The following is a 25056-nucleotide window of genomic DNA, read 5'->3' as shown; positions in this document are numbered from 1 at the left end:
TGATGCTGTATGGCGGCTCGTTTTTTGCGGGACAAGATGACGTTTTCAGCGGTACCATGGTTATTTATATCTGTCTTTTTGATCGCGTGTTATTCCACTTTTTGTTCGGCGGTATGATAATAAAGCGTTGTTTTTTGCCTCGTTTTTTTTTTTTTTTCTTACGGTGTTTACTGAAGGGGTTAACTAGTGGGCCAGTTTTATAGGTCGGGCCGTTACGGACGCGGCGATACTAAATATGTGTACTTTTATTGTTTTTTTTTTATTTAGATAAAGAAATGTATTTATGGGAATAATTTTTTTTTTTTTTTCATTATTTTGGAATATTTTTTTTTTTTTTTTTTACACGTTTGAATTTTTTTTTTTTTACTTTTTTACTTTGTCCCAGGGGGGGACATCACAGATCAGTGATCTGACAGTTTGCACAGCACTCTGTCAGATCACTGATCTGACATGCAGCGCTGCAGCCTTCACAGTGCCTGCTCTAAGCAGGCTCTGTGAAGCCACCTCCCTCCCTGCAGGACCCGGATCCGCGGCCATCTTGGATCCGGGGCTGGAGGGAGCAGGGAGGGAGGTGAGACCCTCGCAGCAACGCGATCACATCGCGTTGCTGCGGGGGGCTCAGGGAAGCCCGCAGGGAGCCCCCTCCCTGCGCGGTGCTTCCCTGCACCGCCGGCACATCGCGATCATCTTTGATCGCGGTGTGCCGGGGATTAATGTGCCGGGGGCGGTCCGTGACCGCTCCTGGCACATAGTGCCGGATGTCAGCTGCGATAGGCAGCTGACACCCGGCCGCGATCGGCGGCGCTCCCCCCGTGAGCGCCGCCGATCGCGCTGGACGTACTATCCCGTCCATGGTCATAGGGGCCCACCCCACATGGACGGGATAGTACGTCCGATGTCAGAAAGGGGTTAACATATCGTGTACTGCAAAATGGGAAAAAAATTCCAAGTGTGGGGAAATTGCAAAAAAGTACAATCCCACAGTTTATTGTTTGGTTTTCTTACTATGTTCATTAAATACTAAAACTGACTGGCCATTATGATTCTCCAGGTTATTATGAATTCATAGACACCAAACATGTCTAGGTTCTTTTTTATTTAAGTGGCGAAAAAAAATTCCAAACTTTATTAAAAAAAAAAAAATCACACCATTTTCCGATACCCATAACGTCTCCATTTTTCGTGATCATGGGTTGGGTGAGGGCTGATTTTTTGCACACCGAGCTGACGTTTTTAATTATACCATTTTGGTGCAGATACGATCTTTTGATCGCCATGTATTGCATTTTAATGCAATATCGTGGCAAGCAAAAAAAACGTATTTCTGGCGTTTCTACTTTTTTTCTGGCTACGCTGTTTAGCGATCAAGTTAATTCTTTTTTAATATTGATATATCGGGTGATTCTGAACGTTGCGATATCAAATATGTATATGTTTGATTTTTTATTATTTTAAATAGGGCAAACGGGGGGGTGATTTGAACATTTATTGTTTTTTTTATATTTTTAAAAACTTTTTTTTTTTTTTTTTACTTTTGGCATGCTTCAATAGCCTCCATGGAAGACTAGAAGCTGCCATAACCCAATTGGCTCAGCTACATACAAGCGATGATCAGATCACCTGGATGTAGCAGAATTACTTACTTGATATGAGCACCCACCACGTGGCGGTGCTCACAGCAAACCAGCAGTGACAACCATAGAGGAATATAGGAGACCTCTGGTTGTCATGCCAACCCATTAGTGACCCGTGATTACGTGCTGAGGGTCACCGATGGCCAGATTTTTGGCGCGATTGCCAGAAGCACATGTTAAATGCTGCTGTCGCGTTTGGCAGCGGCATTTAACGGGTTAATAGCCGAGGGTGGATCGCGAATCCACCCGCAGATGTTCCTTGCACATGTCAGCTGTTCAAAACAGCTGACATGTGGCGGGAAAGAAGTGCACTCACGGCCGGAGCCCACATCAAAGCGAAGGTGTCCGACATCGGCGTACATTTACAACCGATGTAGGAAAGGGGCTAAGGATTAACAAGGAGTTACAGACTCAGATAACTGAGGTAGGGCGATCCCACCACAATCAAACTATCATACAGATGAACTGGTAAAAAAAAGGCATAGAATAAAAAAAACTATGATACATCCCCAACAACAGTGTATGTATGAGGGGAGAGCTCATACACTAAACCAGTGTTGCATGGTGGACCATTGGAGCTACTATGAGTCCTGTTCAGAAGAGTAGAAAAAGTATTAGCGCCCCCATTTCAGGAGAGATTGTGCAGTAATCTGAATTTCTTAGGATTGAAAAGATAATGTAATTTATGACTTGGAGTGAATCCATGAAACCAGGGATCGAGCCAACACATCTCCTGTAGGCGTGAATAAATGTATATTACAGTCATCAGCAAGGCACAGCTTAGAGATATATCATGGGGGGCGTGGCCTATGCCTTATACCATGAGGACATAGGAACCCGGGTGCTCCTGTGAAACCCATATAATCCGACTTAATCCGCTACGGATTTGAACCATCTAAACATAGATTCCACTCTAGCAACATTTCAAGAAGCCACTGGACTATTCAAGACAACTTTTGATCAACTTTGTACCTTTTGAGACCTCTGCGGCCTACACTCTCTCGTGGGCCTGAAGCCAGGGGATACATTTTCACAAGCGACCTGGCCCCTCCCCCCCCCCTCTTCCTCCTAGGAGACCTGCCATAATTGGAGTTCCCTCCATACCCTCCAGAAATCTACCAGTGTCCCCCTGAAGAGAGAGAGGTGGCACTGAAGCCCCCCCTTGAGTAACGGACACAGGCGCACTACCGGAGGTCACGGCTCAGAGCCTGTACCACCGCAACTTCCCTGTTAAGACTTTATTAACACAAGTCTCCTATTGTCGAATAGCTGGACCCCTGCATCGTCGCAAGGACAAGCAGTGGACAAAGATCCGGACCCTTAGAAGCGGCACCTCAGCTGTGGTAAGCCCTTCAGCAGCACCGTCACAGTGCTACCGGTCTTCCCTCCACCGAGGGAGACAGCCCTGCGCACTACCGCATCATCGGTCTGAAGCTTATGGAGCCGCACCGCTGACAGACTGAACCAGCAGGACAAAGATCCCTCCCCCGCCTCATTAGCTGAAGCTGCGAGGGACCCACCGGGAGGACGAGCACCGTGTGACGCCGCCATCCACACCGCAGAACGGAGCAGAGAAGACGCCCCATCACTGCAGCCGCCGCCAGGAGATCCACCTGCACGCCGGACCTGTAGCTCCGCCCCACCACCGAGCTCCGAAAGACGCCGCAGACCGGGAGAAGAGGACCGGGAGGAGTAGGCGCCACAACCAAATCCCTGTCACCAGGACACTGCCGCGCCAGCCTGAGCCCGCCAGCAGCAGCTACGGAGGCGAGTCTCCTACAGCGACACGGGAATCCTCCTAGACCAGACGAGCATAGCTGATAGCAGAGCGGCTGCTCTGGAAGTGCGGGCAGGCAGCGCTGATAGAGAACGCCGCTCATTACGAGTCAGGGAGCAGCGCTGTGGAGCAAATTGTGCCTAAGTCAGGGAGAGGTTCTCCCCAAACATGCAGCCGGGAGCAAACGCTGTGGAACAACAATAAACTACAAACTATAAACTTTAATAGCAGGGAGCCGCTGTGGTTGTACATATTGAGGCCACTGATAGTTCCCACATCCCTCTAGCGCCAAGAAGTGCCAATATCCGAGGAGGGGACATTCACATTGCCTGAGCGGGAAGCTCTGCTGTGGAACCCTACAAGCAAGGGTTAATCACACTCTCTCCATTATCAACAGGACAGGGAGCTAAGCTGTGGTATTAACAAGTTTAAGGCACACACTCCCTATAAGAAAGACTGGTTTAAGGATTACTTTCAGCACCACAGCACCACCCGGTGGCATATATTTTAAAAGAGAAGCTCATTTTCCCATATCTTCTGAACCTGCCACCTTATATTCTATATCTGCCATTACAACTCAAGCGAAAAGGGGGAAAAATAAAAATAAACAAGGGGGGTGAGCCTGATACTGCCTTATACTTTTTTAAAAAGTATCCTTATCTCCAGAATGAGTACCACTAGAAATAAAGGGTCTTCTCCTGCCTCAAAAATCCCTAACCCGCAAAAGAGCAGTAAAACCTACCCACAACGTCAAACTAACAGAGATAGAGTTGGCTCCACAAATAGAGAGAGATCTCGTTCGCCACACAGACTCAATTCTCCTACAAAACAAACTCTTCACTACCAAAGCCTGCCAGACAATACGGGTAAAAATAAACCGGGCACCGCTGAGATGGATACATCCCAGAGCCTCAAAAGAAGCACCCCAGGAGCATGGGGAAATATTTGTACCTCCTCACACGAACAATCCGATTCTGACGTACAGTCGGAGGACTTTTCCCCGAACTCCTCCCCTGCAAAATCCAAAGCTAAGAAAAACCCTTTAAACCACAACTATGAAAAAGATTTTCCACCTCTTGCCGGATCCAAGGCAGGTCTAGAATCGTCACAGGGAGACGTACTATCCTACTTGGTTAATTTATCTGAGAATATGGAGAAATGAGAAGAGATATGGACAAAAATTTCAGAGATCAAAGACAACAGTTCGATCGCAAATTGGACAATATGTTCGAAAAGTTTTCTGACAAAATTATTAACCACGAGGAGAGGCTACAAAAACTCGAACGTAAATCAACCGACTCATCCTTTGACTTACAGGAACTTTCTGCAGAGGTTCACAAACTCAAACTCTCAGACATGGAGGACAGAAGTCGCCGTAACAATTTAAACATACGCGGCATCCCGGAAAGCATCCCCCCAGACCATCTCTCCGATCATATCAAGGATATCTATAAAACAGCTATCCCAAATCTTTCCTCCTCTGATCTCAAGATAGACAGGGCTCACAGACTTCCACGGCCCCCAAAACTAGCAGCTGATGTTCCCAGGGACACAATCCTGAGGGTACACTTCTTCCAGACGAAGGAAAAAATCTTAAAGTACCTAAAAGATCAAAAAGTGTTCCCTGACCCGAACAGTGACTTGAAGGTCTTCCCAGATTTGTCAAAATTTACATTGGACGCTAGACGCTCCTTTTCCAGCGTCACCTCTGCCCTCAGAGATAGAGAAATCCAGTATAATTGGGGTTTCCCTGTCAAGCTCCTAATCCGCTACCAGGGTAAAGTTATCCCCGTCTTCACCCCAGAGAAAGGCGCCAATTTTTTAAGGTCCATCTCAAGACCAAGACAAAATAATGGAAAATCATAAACAACTTCACTGATTACTAGGTTCTTTTCATGTTTACATTGGGTTTCACTATTACCCGTCCACGAGTAATATCCCGAGTGTTTAGTAGCAGTTCATTTTTCAGTGATCTGCCTATGTTTATTGTTCACAACTCGTTTTTCTCTCCATAGGTTGTTTCTTTGCTGATACATACCGACCGTATTCAAGTACCTGATTGTTTTCTATATTCTATATTTGTAACTGTTTGTTCCAAGTTCTAGGTTACATAGCTTCCTACTAACCATTCTCGCACCTTTTCTAAGCGACCTACTATGAGTTTCAAACTCCCCAATTACAATGTGAAAGGCTTAAACAGCCCACGGAAGAGGTTCTCCCTTTGGAGTGAATTAGAAAGGTTACACACTGATATCGCATGCATTCAGGAGTCCAAATTTATGATTAATAACTACCCACACCTCAAGCACAAAAAGTTCCCCCACATTTTTTTATCTTGTGGCCCCCAGAAAAAAGCAGGCGTAATCACTATGGTAAGTTCCTCAACTCCCTTTGAAACTATAGATGAATATAAAGACACTAATGGTAGATATCTGTTATGGACCTGGTGGTTAGGAGCACCCGGAACAACCTGATAGTTAAACTGGCACAGGACAAGCTCTGGGAAGTGGGAGCTCTGCTGACCGCAATCCCTAATCCTATCACACACACTAAAAGTAGCCGTGGATTGCTCCTAACGCTCCCTATGCAACTCGTCACAGCCTAAGAGCTAACTAGCCCTAAAGATAGAAAATAAAGCCTACCTTGCCTCAGAGAAATTCCCCAAAGGAAAAGGCAGCCCCCCACATATATTGACTGTGAGTAAAGATGAAAGACACAAACACAGAAATGAAATAGGTTTCAGCAAAGGGAGGCCAGACTTACTAAACAGACCGAGGATAGGAAAGGTAACTTTGCGGTCAGCACAAAATACTACAAAAGACCACGCAGAGTGTGCAAAAAGACCTCCGCACCGACTCACGGTGCGGAGGTGCCACTCTGCATCCCAGAGCTTACAGCTAGCAAGGCAAAATCATAATAGCAGGCTGGACAAGAAAACAATGAACAAATAATAAACTAGCAGGGACTTAGCTTCTGCTGGAGTAAACAGGTCACCAGAAAGATCCAGGAGTGAACTGAACCAGTACAAAAACATTGACAGCTGGCATGGAGTAACGATCTGAATGGAGTTAAATAGAGCAGCCAGCCAAAGAATTAACTACGTCACCTGTGGAAGGAACCTCAGAAGCAGCAGCTCCACTCACAGCCACCAGAGGGAGTCCATGGACAGAACTCGCCGAAGTACCATTCATGACCACAGGAGGGAGTTCGATCACAGAATTCACAACAGTACCCCCCCCCTTGAGGAGGGGTCACCGAACCCTCACCAGAGCCCCCAGGCCGACCAGGACGAGCCAAATGAAAAGCACGAACCAGATCGGCAGCATGAACATCAGAGGCAAAAACCCAGGAATTATCTTCCTGACCATAACCCTTCCACTTGACCAGGTACTGGAGTTTCCGTCTCGAAATACGAGAATCCAAAATCTTCTCCACCACATATTCCAACTCCCCCTCGACCAACACCGGGGCAGGAGGATCAACGGAGGGAACCATAGGCGCCACGTATCTCCGCAATAACGACCTATGGAACACATTATGGATGGCAAAAGAAGCTGGAAGGGCCAAACGAAATGACACAGGATTGAGAACTTCAGAAATCTTATACGGACCAATGAAACGAGGCTTAAACTTAGGAGAGGAAACCTTCATAGGAACATAACGAGACGACAAAACAGCCCCTGCTCCAATCTCCAAGCATCAACCTTAACCTGAAATGGAAGCGAAATATCTGGCTGGCACAACACAGGGGCAGAAGAAAAACGACGCTTCAACTCCTGAAAAGCCTCTACAGCCGCAGAAGACCAATTGACCACATCAGCACCTCTCTTGGTTAAATCAGTCAATGGCTTAGCAACACTAGAAAAATTAGCGATGAAGCGACGATAAAAATTAGCAAAGCCCAGGAACTTCTGCAGGCTCTTCACAGATGTCGGCTGAGTCCAATCATAAATGGCCTGAACTTTAACAGGGTCCATCTCGATAGTAGAAGGGGAAAAAATGAAACCCAAAAATGAAACCATCTGAACTCCAAAGAGACACTTTGACCCCTTCACAAACAAGGAATTCGCACGAAGGACCTGGAACACCATTCTGACCTGCTTCACATGAGACTCCCAACCATCCGAAAAGACCAAAATATCATCCAAATATACAATCAGGAATCTATCCAGGTACTCTCGGAAGATGTCATGCATAAAGGACTGAAATACTGATGGAGCATTAGAAAGCCCGAATGGCATAACCAGGTACTCAAAATGGCCCTCGGGCGTATTAAATGCTGTTTTCCATTCATCGCCCTGTTTAATACGCACAAGATTATACGCCCCTCGAAGATCTATCTTAGTGAACCAACTAGCCCCCTTAATTCGAGCAAACAAATCAGACAGCAGCGGCAAAGGGTACTGAAATTTGACTGTAATCTTATTAAGAAGGCGGTAATCAATACAAGGTCTCAAAGAACCATCCTTCTTGTCCACAAAAAAGAACCCTGCTCCTAACGGTGATGACGACGGGCGAATATCACCTTTCTCCAAGGATTCCTTTATATAACTCCGCATAGCGGCGTGCTCTGGCACAGATAAATTGAACAGTCGGCCCTTAGGAAACTTACTACCAGGAATCAAATCAATTGCACAATCGCAATCCCTATGAGGAGGTAGGGCACTGGATTTGGGCTCATCAAATACATCCCGGTAATCTGACAAAAACTCAGGGACTTCAGAAGGAGTGGAAGGCGAAAATGACAGTAATGGAACATCACCATGTACCCCCTGACAACCCCAGCTGGACACAGACATAGATTTCCAATCCAATACTGGATTATGGACCTGTAGCCACGGCAACCCCAAAACGACCACATCATGCAGATTATGCAACACCAAAAAGCGAATATCCTCCTGATGTGCAGGAGCCATGCACATGGTCAATTGGGTCCAGTACTGAGGCTTATTCTTGGCCAAAGGCATAGCATCAATTCCTCTCAATGGAATAGGATACTGCAAGGGCTCCAAGAAAAAACCACAGCACCTAGCAAACTCCAAGTCCATCAAATCCAGGGCAGCGCCTGAATCCACAAATGCCTTAACAGAATAAGATGACAGAGAGCAAATCAGAGTAACGGACAAAAGAAATTTATACTGTACCGTACCAATAGTGGCAGACCTAGCGAACCGCTTAGTGCGCTTAGGACAATCGGAGATAGCATGAGTGGAATCACCACAGTAAAAAACACAGCCCATTCCGACGTCTGTGTTCTTGCCGTTCAGCTCTGGTCAAAGTCCTATCACATTGCATAGGCTCAGGCCTATGCTCAGAGAATACCGCCAAATGGTGCACAGCTTTGCGCTCACGCAAGCGCCGATCGATCTGAATGGCCAAGGACATAGACTCATTCAGACCAGCAGGCATGGGAAATCCCACCATGACATCCTTAAGGGCTTCAGAAAGCCCCTTTCTGAAAATTGCCGCCAGGGCACACTCATTCCACTGAGTAAGCACAGACCACTTTCTAAACTTCTGACAATATACCTCCGCTTCATCCTGACCCTGACACAAAGCCAGCAAGATCCACTGAATTTGGTTCATCATAAAGCAATCCAAGCGCCAGAAAAAACGCATTTACATCACGCAATGCCGGATCTCCTGGCGCAAGGGAAAATGCCCAGTCTTGAGGGTCGCCACGTAACAAAGAAATAATGATTTTTACTTGTTGAACGGGGTCACCTGAGGAGCGAGGTTTCAAAGCAAGAAACAGTTTACAATTATTTTTGAAATTCAGGAACTTAGATCTATCCCCAGAAAACAAATCAGGAATTGGAATCCTAGGCTCTGACATCGGATTCTGAACCACAAAATCTTGAATGTTTTGTACCCTTGCAGTGAGATGATCCACACAAGAGGACAGACCTTGAATGTCCATATCTACACCTGTGTCCTGAACCACCCAGAGGGGAAAAGAAAGACAAAACACACTGCAGAGAAAAAAAAATGGTCTCAGAACTTCTCTTATCCCTCTATTGAGATGCATTAACACTTTTGGCCAGCTGTACTGTTATGGACCTGGTGGTTAGGAGCACCCGGAACGACCTGATAGTTAAACTGGCACAGGACAAGCTCTGGGAAGTGGGAGCTCTGCTGACCGCAATCCCTAATCCTATCACACACACTAAAAGTAGCCGTGGATTGCTCTTAACGCTCCCTATGCAACTCGTCACAGCTTAAGAGCTAACTAGCCCTAAAGATAGAAAATAAAGCCTACCTTGCCTCAGAGAAATTCCCCAAAGGAAAAGGCAGCCCCCCACATATATTGACTGTGAGTAAAGATGAAAGACACAAACACAGAAATGAAATAGGTTTCAGCAAAGGGAGGCCAGACTTACTAAACAGATCGAGGATAGGAAAGGTAACTTTGCGGTCAGCACAAAATGCTACAAAAGACCACGCAGAGTGTGCAAAAAGACCTCCGCACTGACTCACGGTGCGGAGGTGCCACTCTGCATCCCAGAGCTTCCAGCTAGCAAGGCAAAATCATAATAGCAGGCTGGACAAGAAAACAATGAACAAATAATAAACTAGCAGGGAGTTAGCTTCTGCTGGAGTAAACAGGTCACCAGAAAGATCCAGGAGTGAACTGAACCAGTACAAAAACATTGACAGCTGGCATGGAGTAACGATCTGAGTGGAGTTAAATAGAGCAGCTAGCCAAAGAATTAACTACGTCACCTGTGGAAGGAACCTCAGAAGCAGCAGCTCCACTCACAGCCACCAGAGGGAGTCCATGGACAGAACTCGCCGAAGTACCATTCATGACCACAGGAGGGAGTTCGATAACAGAATTCACAACAGATATCTCATCTTGATCTGCAAGATTAATGAACAACTTTGTACCCTAGTAAACCTATACGCTCCTAATCGTCACCAGATTCGCTTTCTAAACAAGCTCCTGAAAACCATCTCCAAGGTCAAAAAAGGAGAACTAATTCTTGCTGGAGATTTCAACATGACACCGGTTAGTACTGTTGATTCTTTCTCACACACTCGCAGCCCCTCGGAAAACTTAAATCAGTGGATTTTTAAAAACAAACTTTTCGATGCTTTCCGGTGCCTTAACACATCGTCAAGAGAGTACACCTTCTTTTCGGACGTACACCAGTCCGCATCTCGGATTGATTTAATCCTTACGTACGTGTTCACTCTCCCCAGCCTTCTGGATGTTACTATAGGCAAAAAGTCTTTATCTGATCATTCGCCAGTACACAGCCTAATTCAACTAGGTCCCCCTCTTAAGAAAGCCAAGATGTGGAGATGTAACTCCAATATCTTCCACGATACTTTTCACAAGCAAAATATAGAAAAGGCCATCTTCCAATTCTTTCTAGACAACAAATCCTCTTCAACCAACCCTTTTAACAATTGGTGCACCCACAAAGCTGTACTCAGAGGCACTCTCATTGATATTTCGTCAAAAATTAAAAAAGAGAATAGAAGGAAAATCGTAGAAATCCAAACCCAAATCAACAATAAAGAATCTGAATTATTAGCTCACCATCCCCAATCTTCCTCTCTCCAATCTGAACTCTTAAACTTGAGACAAAAACTCAAAACACTCATCAGCATTCCCTATGATGCTGAAGTTAAATCCTCAAAATATAAATACTATTCCGCACTAAATAAACCGACTTCTTTCATGTCAAATAGGGTAAAGAACAAAAGAATTCACAATAGAATCAATAGAATAGTCGCTACCTCCAAAAACGATACTTTAACACACCCCCAAGATATAGTTAACGAATTCACACAATTTTACCAAAAATTATACAACCTCAAACAAACCTCCCCCCTTTCACAACCCAATCTTCCAGCTATTAAGGAATACCTCAATTCAATTAATCTCCCCTCTCTTTCAACCGACGATCTAGCTTATATGTCTGCCCCTTTCTCCCCTATGGAAATAGAAGATACTATTAAAAAGTTACCCCTCCACAAATCCCCAGGCCCAGACGGATTTAATAACTCATACTATAAAACCTTCAGTAAACTTTTATCTCCTCACCTTGCAGAAGTATTTAACTTCGCCGCAGACCGAGGACTATTCCCAAAGGAAATGCTCGAGGCCTCGATTGTTCTGATCCCGAAACCTAAAGGTAACCCTGAACTTATGACCAATTATCGCCCCATCTCCCTCATCAACACAGACATAAAACTGTTCTCCAAAATAATAGCTAATAGATTGAGTAACTTTCTCCCGTACCTACTGGACAACGATCAAACAGGATTCACCCGTGGGAGACAACCCTCAGATGCCACAAGGAGATTAATAAACGCTATTAGGTACGCTAACTCAACAAAAACTCCAACAGCTCTAATTTCACTAGATGCCGAGAAGGCCTTTGATCGCATAGATTGGGACTTCCTTAGACTGACTCTTTTCAAATTCGGTTTCAATCAAAAACTTGTGACCATCATTATGGCACTTTATTCAAACCCAAGCGCGAAAATAATCTCTAACAATCATACCTCGAACCCCTTTTCTATCACAAACGGCACCAGGCAGGGGTGCCCTCTGTCACCCTTACTTTTCAACCTAGCCCTCAAACCCCTAGCCGAACACATCCGCAACAACGACCATATCAAAGGTATTCACACCAAACACAAGGAACACAAAATCAGCTTATTTGCAGATGACATAATATTGACTCTAACTGACCCTCAAAAATCTTCACTTGAGGTCTTCAGCGAGCTGGACAAATTCTCAGATTTATCTAACTACAAAATAAACCAGCAGAAATCGAACATCCTCCCCCTTAACCCCTTTCTGACCTCGGACGTGATTGTACGTCCGAGGTCAGATCCCCTGCTTTGATGCGGGCTCCGCCGTGAGCCCGCATCAAAGCCGGGACATGTCAGCTGTTTTGCCCTTAATAGGCGCAGGCAGAATCGCCTATTAACTAGTTAAATGCCGCTGTCAAACGCAGACAGCGGCATTTAACTACCGCTTCCGGCCGGGCGGCCGGAAATGACGGCATCGCCGACCCCCGTCACATGATCGGAGGTCGGCGATGCTTTAGAATTGTAACCATAGAGGTCCTTGAGATTTTATACGTTCTCCGATGCCTGCCCTTGCCCATTCCGGTCATACTTCTGACAAATATCCAAATCTTGTTTAACACCTTCTTGTGGGGAGGAAAAAAAGCTAGGACTTCTTCCTCATCACTACACAGGAAAAAAGGTAATGGGGGGGATGGGCCTTCCCAACATTATTGCCCATTACCAAACTCTGTTGATTAAACAAAGTGCTCACTGGATTTCTCAATGTGATCCTCCGGCCTGGTTCGACTTAAGGTACAGTCACATTTAGCTACGCTGCAGCGATATAGACAACGATGCCGATCGCTGCAGCGTCGCTGTTTGGTCGCTGGAGAGCTGTCACACAGACAGCTCTCCAGCGACCAACGATCCCGAAATCCCCGGGTAACCAGGGTAAACATCGGGTTACTAAGCGCTTAGTAACCCGATGTTTACCCTGGTTACCAGTGTAAATGTAAAAAAAAAAAAACACTACATACTTACATTCCGGTGTCTGTTCCTTCGGCGTTCTGCTTCCCTGCACTGTGTAAGTGCTGACCGTAAAAGCAGAGCGGTGACGTCACCGCTGTAATTGCTATACGGCTGGCCGGCGCTGACACAGGATGCAGGAGGAGTGCAGGGAAGCAGAACGCCGGGGGACGCCACAGACACCGGAATATAAGTATGTAGTGTTTGTTTTTTTTTTACATTTACACTGGTAACCAGAGTAAACATCGGGTTACTAAGCGCAGCCCTCCGCTTAGTAACCCGATATTTACCCTGGTTACCAGTGAAGACATCGCTGGATCGGCGTCACACACGCCGATTCAGCGATGTCTGCGGGAGATCCAGCGACGAAATAAAGTTCTGGCCTTTCTGCTCCGACCAACGATGTCACAGCAGGATCCAGATCGCTGCTGCGTGTCAAACACAACAATATCGCTATCCAGGACGCTGCAACGTCACGGATCACTAGCGATATCGTTGTCAGTGTGACAGTACCTTTAGAATTATTTTTAAATAATGGTAAACAGCTAAGCAACATCATCCCTAAAGCAATATCAAATCATCTCCCTAACTTTAATTCCCACCCTTTATTCCTTGCCATTGCCCAAGCCTGGAGTAAATTCTCCAAACCAAGTAGACGGGTACACAAATTTTCTATTCTAAAAAACATACCCCTCAGTCTTATTTTTAGCCTCACTAACGTAACTCTCCCTGCTATTTGGCCAGATCTAAAAATCACAAAATTGGGAGATATACACAACGGCTCCAATTTCTCAGACTTTGAATCGCTGAAGAAAAACTTTCACGTCCCCCATTCCTTATTTACAGAGTTCATTCTCTTAAAAGATAATGTCCTCGCATTTCTCAATTCAAAAATGAATTTCACTCACGCTTCCATAAAAGTCCTATTCAACCCGCACCATAAAATCTTCTGGAGTCATGGCTTTCTTTACGACTCCTTCAACAATGACGATAGTTTGTCAAAAAGCCCTTATATGGTTACCTGGGAAAAAAACCTGAAATCCACCTTTTCCCCAGAACAATGGGAAGAGGCTCTGTCCAAAACGTACAACTCCACAATCTCATTTCCACTCCAAGAGACATACTTTAAAACCATCAGCAGATGGTATTATACTCCGGCAAAATTAGCACACTTCGGTTCATCAAATTCAACTTTACCCCTTTGCTGGAGAGAATGCGGCTTTAAGGGAGACCTACTGCATATGTTTTGGGAATGTCCCAGAGTCAAGATAGTCTGGTCTTGTGTCTCTTCCACTTTCAACAAAATCTCCAACAAAACCCTAACCCTCACCCTTCAAATGGCCCTTCTATCCCTTAACCTGGACGAATTAGAATTGGCACTTCAACCTATATTTATTCACCTATGCCTCGTAGCAAAAAATATCATCACTTTCCACTGGAAAAACAAAAACACTCCCAAATCCAGATCTTATCTTCCATCTATCCCAGCAACATAGATCACATGAACTGAATTTTGCTCTGATCAATAATCAATTTGGAAAATTCTACAAAAAATGGAACAAATGGGACAAGGCCTTTCCATTCCCCATAACTTAATTTAAGCACAGCGCCGGGGGATAGACACCGGAATGTAAGTATGTAGTGTTTGTTTTTTACGTTTACGTTGGTAACCAGGGTAAACATCAGGTTACTAAGCGCGGCCCTGCGCTTAGTAACCCGATGTTTACCCTGGTTACCAGTGAAGACATCGCTGAATCGGCGTCACGCACGCCGATTCAGCGATGTCAGCGGGAGTCCAGCGACAAAATAAAGGGCTGGACTTTGTGCCGACCAACGATGTCACAGCAGGATCCTGATCGCTGCTGCGTGTCAAACTCAACGATATCGCAAGCCAGGATGCTGCAACATCACAGATCGCTAGCGATATCGTTCAGTGTGATGGTACCTTAACTTCTAGGTGCAATACCATCTACTTGTATACTTTGACTACTATTTAACTATTTAACTGTTTAATCCTGTTAAATCCTTGTTCACATATGATTGGCCTTAATTGGTTTGCAATCTTTTGTGTTTGTTTGTCTGTTTGTTTGTTCGTCTGTTTGTTTGTTTGTCTGTTTGTTCATTTATACCTCACATATACCCAGAGTACTGGGCACTATGTATTCTTACTTACTCCATAATGTAAATTAATACGCTTGTTGCATTGTTACATTGATATATTTCCCTATGCCCCCCCTTCCCCTCCCCTCTCTATCCTCCCTCCCCCGCCCCCTTCCTCTCCTGCCTCCATTCCCTATTCCCTTTTTATCTCAAAATAAAAATCTTTGGAAAAGAGATATATCATGGCACAGGTGTAATGTCTTTTAAGAAGTTTATCACAATCCTACTTGAAGTTATTCGGTTTTAAAAGAAATTGAAAATTCAGTATAAAGGGAAACTCTGTTCTAGTACAGAAATTCACATTTGGCCTCACTGCACATTTAATGTTGGCGATCATAAAAGTGAAGTTCAGCCAGAAAGACTGGACCTGGTCTTGTAGGGACCATATGAGCACATTCAGCAGCACAGAAGGGAGAGAAGGTAGATTCATCCAATAAGATATCAGGGTTCTAGGAAGCCAACAGCATCAACAGCCTCCTCTTTCCCTTACAGGCCCATCATTATATTTTTCTTCAAGTTTTTCTAACTTGTCAGCACATTCTACGTACGCTGTCATTTGGCTTTGTAGTTTACAGATCTGGACAGGTTACGATCAACGCCTCCCCATTTCAGGCTATAGGTTGATCCTCCAGGCTCTATGTTCTATAGAAAAGGGCTTTTAATGCCCAAAGTAATTTGAACAGTCTTGGGTGGAGGAGAATGTTGTGGTCTAGAGGAAAAATGGTGATCACACGATTGTGATACAGCCAGACTACACCACCGATAAAGCATCTGTGACTTCTCTGCATTTAGTGGTTACTACTCACCTGTGTAGTCATATGTAGGAATCTTCTCTTTACACCGCTCATTATTCTTCACATATGACTCTGTAGCATTAATATGGGTCAGATCTTCACCCTGAAAAAAATATTGTAAAAGTCACAGACAGATGGCGAAGTCACATCTATGATTAGCTCTAATCCTACCATCTCCACCGTTCTCATTACACAAGTATAAACCGGATTACTTACCGGTAATTGTATTTTATGGAGTCCATGACAGCACCGACAGAGAGGGGATCCGCCCCCAGAAACAGGAACCCTACAGATAAAAAGGAGCGGTTCCCCTCTCCTCCTCAGTTGGATTACAGAGTACAAGAGGAACCACCAAGAAAACATTAGAACATCTTCATAAAAACCACTCAATATGTATAAACATATACCTCAATATATACTACCATCACCCGGAGTGAATTACATACACATCTAACAGAGGGAAGTGAGTGGGTGCTGTCATGGACTCCATAAAATACAATTACCGGTATGTAATCCGTTTTTTATTCTCACCACGACAGCACCCACTGAGAAACTTTCAGAGAACCATCATCTGGGAGGGACCACCATATTGAGGACAGATCTCCTGAAAACCAAGTCCGAAGATGATGACAAATAGAGTCTCTAGTGGTTGTAAAAGGTAGATGGTGAAGACCATGTTGCAGCATTACATATCAGATCAATCGAGACGTCCGCCTTCTCAGCCCAGGAGGATGCCATAGCCCGTGACGAATGTGCCTTTATTCCATCCGGAAGACCTTCACCCTTTGCTGAGTAGACCAGACAGATTGTATCTGTGATCCAATGTGTTAAAGTGATCCTTGTGACTCCAAAACCCTTCCTGTGGCCCTGAAAAGACACAAACAGGGCCCTACTCTGCCTCCAGAGGTGAGTTCTGTCTATATAATGTAGGACCGCTCTCCTCACGTCTAAGGTGTGGAATCTCTTGGTCCAGGTGATGGGGAGGGATCCCTTGCTTGGTTCAGGGGTTGGAGGCAGAAAGTTTCAGGAAGATGGGTTTGGTGTATCCTACTTTAGCACTGATACATAAAGTCTGGGAGGCAATTAAAAAGATTAGGGGTTTGGAGCACTTGACAAATTTTTCCCCGATATGGCAAAACGAGACTCTACCGGAATTTGTTAAAATGGGAGAATTTAAAAATTGGATGAGACTGGGAATACAGTACATGGTTCAGGTGCAGGACTTACAGGGACTGGTGCCCTTTGGAATGGTGCAGGAGGATTATGGTCTACCGAAGGTCTGCAGATTTCAATACGGGCAGTTTCGGCATGCTTATGTTACGCAGAGCAAGACGATGAATATGGAGATTCACAAGCATATATTGATTGATTATGCCTGCGCAGAGGGGGGAACAAAAGGGGTGATGTCTGGCATTTATAAGGATCTAATGCATGCTTTTTTAAATAATTATCCTATTAGAGTACAGGAGAAATGGGAGGAGGAATATGGTAGGATAAAGGAAGATAAATGGGAAGTGATTATGGAATATATACCCCAGTTATCGCTGAGTGAACCGGGCAGACTCTCGCAGATATATGTACCCCATAGAGTATATAGGACTCATGAACGGCTGTATAGAGCAGGTCTGAGACAGACTTTTGAGTGTCCTCAGTGCCGAATGGAGGGGGCTGGAATTCTCCATATGTTATGGCAGTGTCCAAATCTGAACCCATATTGGACAGTGATGCTTAATGCCAGAGGAGGAGCGTATGGTTGTAGGACTGAGGGATCCTGTGATGTGTATTCTGTGATATGTGGAGGAGGTCCAGGTACATAATAAATATAAGGTGGCAATAGCTTGATTACTATATATTGCGCGTAAACTGATCGCCAGATACTGGATAAATGAAGATCCGCCGATGTTGAGGGAATTTCTCAGACAGTCTGACTCTATTGTGAATATGTAAAAAAACATTTATGTTAAGATAAAAGGCATAAGAACATTTGAGACACTATGAACACCTTGGGTGGAGAGAAGATGACCCTGAACTTAGGTTATACCATGCATTATTCGCTGCTCTTGTATGTAATGGGGGGAGGGAGGAAATTTCTGAAACTAATGACTATTGCTAATATTGTTCTCATTGCTATTTTTGTTTTATTGCTTTGTACCTTGAATTTGGTTAAATAAAAATGTATCTGATTTTTTTTTTAAAAAAGGTGTGGAATCTCTCTTCCTCAGCAGTAGAAGGGTTATCAAAAAAGGAGGGAAGGAAAATCCCCTGACTTCTATGAAACCTGGCAGCTACCTTATGGAGGTAGGAAGGATCTGCCTTCATCAGTATCCTACCAGGAAAAACTAACAGGAAAGGACGGTCTATAGATACAGCCTTTATGTCACTAACTCTTCTAGCTGATGTTAAAGCAACTAACAGAGCAGTCTTTAATGATATGTACTTTAATGCGACAGACTCTAAAACGTTCAAAAGGAGGACCTGTCGGGGCATCAAGGACCAGGTTCAGGTCCTAGGGAGGCAAGCGAGCAATGTGTACAGGGTAACTACGCTCACATGCTGAAATACAGTACAAACCATCTATCTTCCTCAATATTACGACTAAATAGGGCTCCCAAAGCTGACATCTGAATCTTTAATGTGTTAATTGAAAGACCCAGCACCCGACCCTTCTGCAGAAACTTGAGAATTGCAGCAATTGGAACCTCAGTAGATAAGGGCCCAGTATGAAAATTAAGGAACTTCCTCCACACTCTACTCCTGTATATCTTCGGCGTGGATTCTTTCCTACTCTGCAGACTGACACTAATCAGGTTGTCAGAAAAACCCCTTAGTTTCAACATCTGCCTCTCATGTTCCACGCTGTCAAGTGGAGACCCTTCACCCGAGCATGAGGGAATGGACCCCGGTAGATCAGGCCTGGATCTGATGGGAGGATCCAGGGGTCAGATATTGACATGGCCCTGAGCCATGAAAACCATGGTCTCTTGGGCCAGAAAGGAGTGATGAGAATTACCCTTGCCCTCTCGTCCCTGATCTTCCTGATGAGCAGTGGAAGCAGTAGCCATTATTGGGGGAAACGCATAGGCCAGACTGAACCGCCAAGAGAACTGGAGGGAGTCGATCATCTCTGGCTGATCTGCCCTGTCCAGGGAGGCAAACCTTTGGACCTTTCTGTTGTCCCTGGTAGCATATAAGTCTATTCCACAAAATTCCTGAATACTTGGTGACTGAGACCCCATTCTCTCTGATATAACGTATGGCGACTGAGGAAGTCCGCTTTGAGATTTTCCACTCCCTTGATGTGAATCGTTGAGAGGGACAAGAGATGGGTTTCAGCCAGTTGGAGAATCTCCAACGCACTAGACATCAGTACTTTTGATCGAGTTCCGCCTGGCCAATTTATATATGCAACCGACATGGTATTGTCCACCAAAACTCTCACATGAGACCCCCGCAGCTGTGGGAGAAAGTGATGTAGAGCATGACTGACTGCCTTTAGTTCCTTTAGATTTGAGGAGTCATCAGCCTCCTCTATGGACCACTGCCCCTGGGCCAGGTTATCGTCCATATGAGCTCCCCATCCACCAGGACTAGCATCCGTAGTAACTATCCTGGACGGTTTCACTACCCATGGAATCCCCTTCCCTGGTCTCCCGGGACCTCCATCAGGACATGCTTAGATAATAGACATAAAACCTCCAACTCAAGAGACTCCTGTTGTGCTGGAGATCTAAGAGTATGTGTCCACAGGCCGGTTTACATCCGGATTAGCTGCGGATTGAACGCTGCATACAACCGCAGCATTCAACCCGCAGCGTCCAGATGTTACAGCATAGTGGAGGGGATTTTATGAAATCCCGTCTCCACTATGCGTGTGAACACGCACCCGGCGGCCCTGCGTTTACGGACATGCAACGTGTCTTTTTAGAACACAGCATGTCTGTTTACATTGCGGCGATGCTCCATCGCCGCAAGATAAATCACAGGGCCCTATGCATTGCACATATCCGGAATCACCGCGCGTTCAGAAGGGGGCGGCGTTTTGGGCGGAGCGGTTTTGCCGCTCCGTCCAAAGCGCCGTAAATGCGGACAGTGGACACGCACCCTTAGAGAGGTCATGACAAAGGAATCCGGGGGGGATCCAAAGAAACTCTAGTTTCAACCCCGATGTTACTAAGCCCAGGGTCTCCTTAGAAGTGATCTCCCGCCATCTGTGGCGCCATCTGTGGCAAAAGAATTTTAACATGCAGGCCACAGGAGGGTCAGGGTCAATGGAATTTATTACTCTTCCTGAAAGAAGATCCACTAAAAAGGGCACCTTTTTGTTTGGTCTCCTTTGTTTCCCAGCCATCTCGGTTTTCATAAGGCCTCATTCTACCGAATGGTCGCTTTCTGAAGGCCCTCCTGTAGAACAGAACAGACTGGTTAGGGATCCCCTTCTTTCTCTCTCCCGTCTTGGTGAGAATATCGAGCATGCTGCCAAACAGGAACTCAAAAGGAAAAAAAAAAAAATGGAGAGAAACCAGCTCACCTACTAGGCATTTGTTGTGGGGGAAGCCCGGATGCCGTGCAGTCTTCACGTGAAACAATAGAACAAAATAGAAGAGAAAATCCAGCTTCCAAAAATATCCAATTTATTAAAGTTAAAATCCAAGGTCCAAAAACATGGTTCACAGGAGAGGAGATAGCAGCATGCTACGCGTTTCGAACACTAGGTTCTTTTTCAAAGCTGCCTACTATGCACCAGAATGAGGTTTAAATAGCAACTGTGACCTATCACAGTGAATTAATCCACACCTGATACATCAGTAATTATATACAATAAAAACGCAATGATATTGCAAAAGAGAAAAACAAAGAAAATATATAATACAGACATATAAAAAACATACAATATAACTAAACAGCATTGCTCTCTCAGTAATGAAACATGATTTCCTTGCGAGCATTTAAACCCATGGGATAGCAAGTGTTAAGGCAAAACATCCAGTAGGCTTCACGTGTCATTAAGCGTCTTTTCAGATCTCCTCCTCTGGCTGTTATCAGAAGCTTTTCAATGCCGACAACCCGAAGGAATGCAGTATCTCTTTGATGACTGATAATAAAATGCTTAGAGGCGTGAGACATAGAGCGATTATTATTAGTAGAAACAACAATGTCAGTGATATGTTCAGAAATACGTGTCTTTAACATGCGAGTAGTGCAACCTATATAGCTTAAATTACATTTAATGCATGTTATCATATAAACTACATTCTTACTATTGCAGTTAATAAATTGCTGAATTTTGTGTTCTTGTCTGTTACTACTATCAGTAAAGGAATGCATAACAGTGGAATGCGCACATGTGCGACATTTAGAAGCACCACAATGATAAAAGCCTTTATGATGTAACCATGTGTGGGAGACCTTGCTAGATTTAAATAGGCTGGGTGAAAGAATATCAGACAAAGTGGTAGCCTTTTTTGCAATCACCTGACAGCCTGAAGACAGAATTTTGGAGAGAATCTCATCCTCATAAAGAATAGGAATGTTTTTCAAAATAAGAGATTTGATGTTATTGTATTGAGGACTGTATTTAATGGAGCAGAAATTTTTTTGGTTTTGATGCAATTTACTCTTATTTTTAGATAACAGCATGTCACTGCGTTTTTTATGTTGTACTATATTTTTGGCTCTATCCAGAGACCAATTAGAGTAGCCTCTTTTTTCTAATTTTTTACAACACAAATCAGTCTCTTGCTTTAAAATGCTAGCATCACTACAATTTCTGGTTATTCTAGTCAGCTCACCCACTGGTATAGACTTTATTGTATGTCCAGGATGACTGCTGGACGCATGTAAAATACTATTACCAGATAAAGGTTTATGAAATGTGGAAGTGGCAATACCAGAGCCAACAGTACTATGCAGCATCAAGTCCAAAAAGGAAATCATGTGTGAATTATGGCTGCATGTAAAACAAAGATTAAATTCATTAGAATTGAGATAACTGAGGAACTCCGGTATGGTAGATTCATCGCCACTCCATATGAGGAGCAAATCATCGATATATCTACCATACCAGAATATGTCCATCAAAAACGGATTACGATCCGAATAAAGAAATAATTCCTCCCAGTATGACATTACCAAATTAGCAACGGATGGTGAATGTTTGCCTCCCATAGAAACTCCTTTACATTGGAGAAAAAACTGCTGATCAAAGAAAAAATAATTGTGAGTCATTAAAAAAACAATAACCTGCAAGATATAATTGCACAAATCAATGGTGTAATTACTGTACTTATGCAAATGAAATTCAAGTGCTTGAATAACAATATTTTGTGGAATGCAGGTGTACAGAGAGATGACATCACAACTTATCCATTGAAATCCATCACACCATACAATATTAGAGAGCTGATGTAAAACATCTCTCGAATCTCTCAAGAATCCTGGAACTCTCGTAACCAATGGCTGTAAGAGGGAATCTACCCATTGACTAAGATGTTCTGTTAGAGAGCCCATCCCTGATAATATAGGGCGCATTGGTGGAGGTGTAACACCTTTATGTACCTTGGGTAAGCCATATATTGTAGGTATAATGGGGCAATCAACCTTTAGGTATTCAGCATGTGTTCTAGTAAGAACACCCAGAGCTGCACCATCATCAATCAAACTGAACAATTCCTTTTTGTAAGAAGATGTAGGATCTGAGAGTAATTTTCTATACGTGGTGCTGTCATTTAGGAGATCATTCATTTGTTCTTTGTAGACCAATGTGTCCATCACCACAATTAGGCCACCTTTGTCTGTATTATATATTTTCTTTGTTTTTCTCTTTTGCAATATCATTGCGTTTTTATTGTATATAATTACTGATGTATCAGGTGTGGATTAATTCACTGTGATTGGTCACAGTTGCTATTTAAACCTCATTCTGGTGCATAGTAGGCAGCTTTGAAAAAGAACCTAGTGTTCGAAACGCGTAGCATGCTGCTATCTCCTCTCCTGTGAACCATGTTTTTGGACCTTGGATTTTAACTTTAATAAATTGGATATTTTTGGAAGCTGGATTTTCTCTTCTATTTTGTTCTATTGTTAAACAGGAACTCACCCTGGCATGGAATTGTGCACAATTTAGACTTTGATTGCGCATCCCCCTTCCAGCCCTTCAACCATAGGGCACGACAAGCAGAATTAACAAGACCAGCTGACCTTGCCACCAGGCGTAGGGAGTCCACAGAAGCATCAGCTAGATATACTGAAGTTCCCCTGATCAATGGAATAGAGGACAAAAGCCTTTCAATCCTTTCTTGATCTGTTCCTCCAGCTGGTCCACCCAAACAAGCACTGACCTTGCTGTACATGTGCTGGATATAGCCAGTCTAAAGGCTCTGGTGCAGGACTCCCATGATCTTTTAAGTAATGTCTCTGCTTTGCGGTCTAGAGGTTCAGATAAGACCCCAGAATCTTCTACAGGCAGGACAGAATGCCTATAAGTCGAGGCCACTGCAGAGTCCACCTTGAACTAAGCTGTCAGGTCATCAACTTCAAAGGGACAAAGGGATACATCCTCCTGGAAGATGAAGAGAGGAACCCTCGTGCTGCCCCTGCTTGCTCCATTCCTTCCTGACCAAATCCTTCACCGCACCAATAACTGGGAAAGCTTGTCTCTTTTTCTGCGAGAGACCTGCAAACATAATTTCCTTTGTAGATCTAACCTCTTTCACCTCTAAAAGCCCCATCATATTTCTAACTGATTTCACCAGGTTATCCATATTCTCTATGGGAAAAAAAGATAGCCCTTCTTCACCAGATGACGATGAATCAGAAGCACCAGAGGATCCAGCCTGGTCTCTACCGGAAGCAGAACTGGAGACAGGGGTAACACTCCTTGCTTTAGATTTATGTTTGTTAGGCCTGTTTGAGCATCCTAAGGACTGAAGTTCCTCTCATCATTAATCGTATATCAGCGCATCTAACTGAGGACTCCTCCTCTAAAGTCTGGCTGATACAACTCTGACACAATCTTTTAAGATAGAGGTCAGGAAGGGGTTGTGAGCACAAGGCACATTCTTTGTGCTTGGCTTTTTTAGTTTTCTTAGCCTGAAAGGGAGGTACACAGAAAGAAGGTGAATCAGCTTAGTAGGCAGAGTCATGTAACACTCACCCAGTGAAGCTGTGATGTGGTACCGGTTCTGGAAGCGGAGGTACAGCACGAGTTCTAGAAGGTTCAGCTGCCTTACTCCGTACCCTCTTGTCTGTGGAGTCACCATCTCTGGAACGCCCACTGCTGCTCTTGGGATTGCTGTCCGGCTGCACTTCCACCACCTGTGGTGCACCTCAGATTCTCCTGGAGAGGACACCTTTGGGACACATTGGCAGCAGGAGGCCGCCGGATCTTATACTTACAGCCCGTCCATCTCCAGAACAAGCCTCCCCGGACCCCAGGAAGTGAACCCAAGCAATTTTAGTTCAGGAATGCTGAATGGGCAGTGCGCATGCGTGGGCCGAAACCTGGAAGCACTGCCCGATGGAAGAGCAGGGCAGCCGATGCACGCATCCCGCTCCACAAGATGAGTGCCGGTCTGTTCCTACCGCACCACGTTCCGCGTGAACAAGGAAGGCCTCTCATCATCCACCATCAGACGAGGGGGAAGTCTGACAGGCAGGGCTCTCCCGACGCTGCTTCTGGTGCCACAGCCCCTGCCGTCCCCCAGACACCGCACAGGTGGCATGCACAGGCCCAGGTAACGTTTCCTCTGCAGGTTCCCGCAGGAACAGGAAACCAACTGAGGAGGCAAGGGGGACAGCCCCTCTTTATCTGTAAGTTTCCTGTTCCTGGGGGCGGATCCCCTCTCTCAGTGGGTGCTGTCAGCGATAATAAAAAAAAACCATATAATACTGGTGGATAAAACAAGACTGAGCACAAAGCTTTAAAAGTTGTCTACACATCATAGGGGAGATCTCAGGACACCTTCTCTCCATCTACCTGATGATCCTGAGGAACATTGGGATCTTCTTGTTTGCAGTACTGTGGAAGAAGAGGACGGGGACAAGTCTCTGGTGTTGTCCTCTTACTGGATAGATCTGGTGGAAACAAATACAGGGACTGAATTCATTCTTTACATACAGATAATTATAGAAAATGTGT

General features: G+C 44.6%; 1 protein-coding gene across 3 annotated transcripts in view; it reads right to left on the bottom strand.

Moving 5' to 3' along the window:
• LOC138663398 (oocyte zinc finger protein XlCOF22-like) overlaps nt 1-25056 on the bottom strand; it is a 61501-nt gene that overhangs the window by 31998 nt on the left and 4447 nt on the right. For all 3 annotated transcript variants that reach the window (XM_069749577.1, XM_069749576.1, XM_069749579.1), the window contains exons 5-6: nt 24895-24992; nt 15933-16023 (exon numbers count right to left, since the gene is read on the bottom strand). In XM_069749577.1, the coding sequence (XP_069605678.1) occupies nt 15933-16023; nt 24895-24992 (189 nt within the window). The remainder of the gene's footprint in view (nt 1-15932; nt 16024-24894; nt 24993-25056) is intronic.

Source organism: Ranitomeya imitator, chromosome 2 (genome assembly GCF_032444005.1).
Source record: "Ranitomeya imitator isolate aRanImi1 chromosome 2, aRanImi1.pri, whole genome shotgun sequence".
Taxonomy (NCBI): Eukaryota; Metazoa; Chordata; class Amphibia; order Anura; family Dendrobatidae; genus Ranitomeya; species Ranitomeya imitator.
This window is presented reverse-complemented; position numbering and strand designations above follow the sequence as displayed.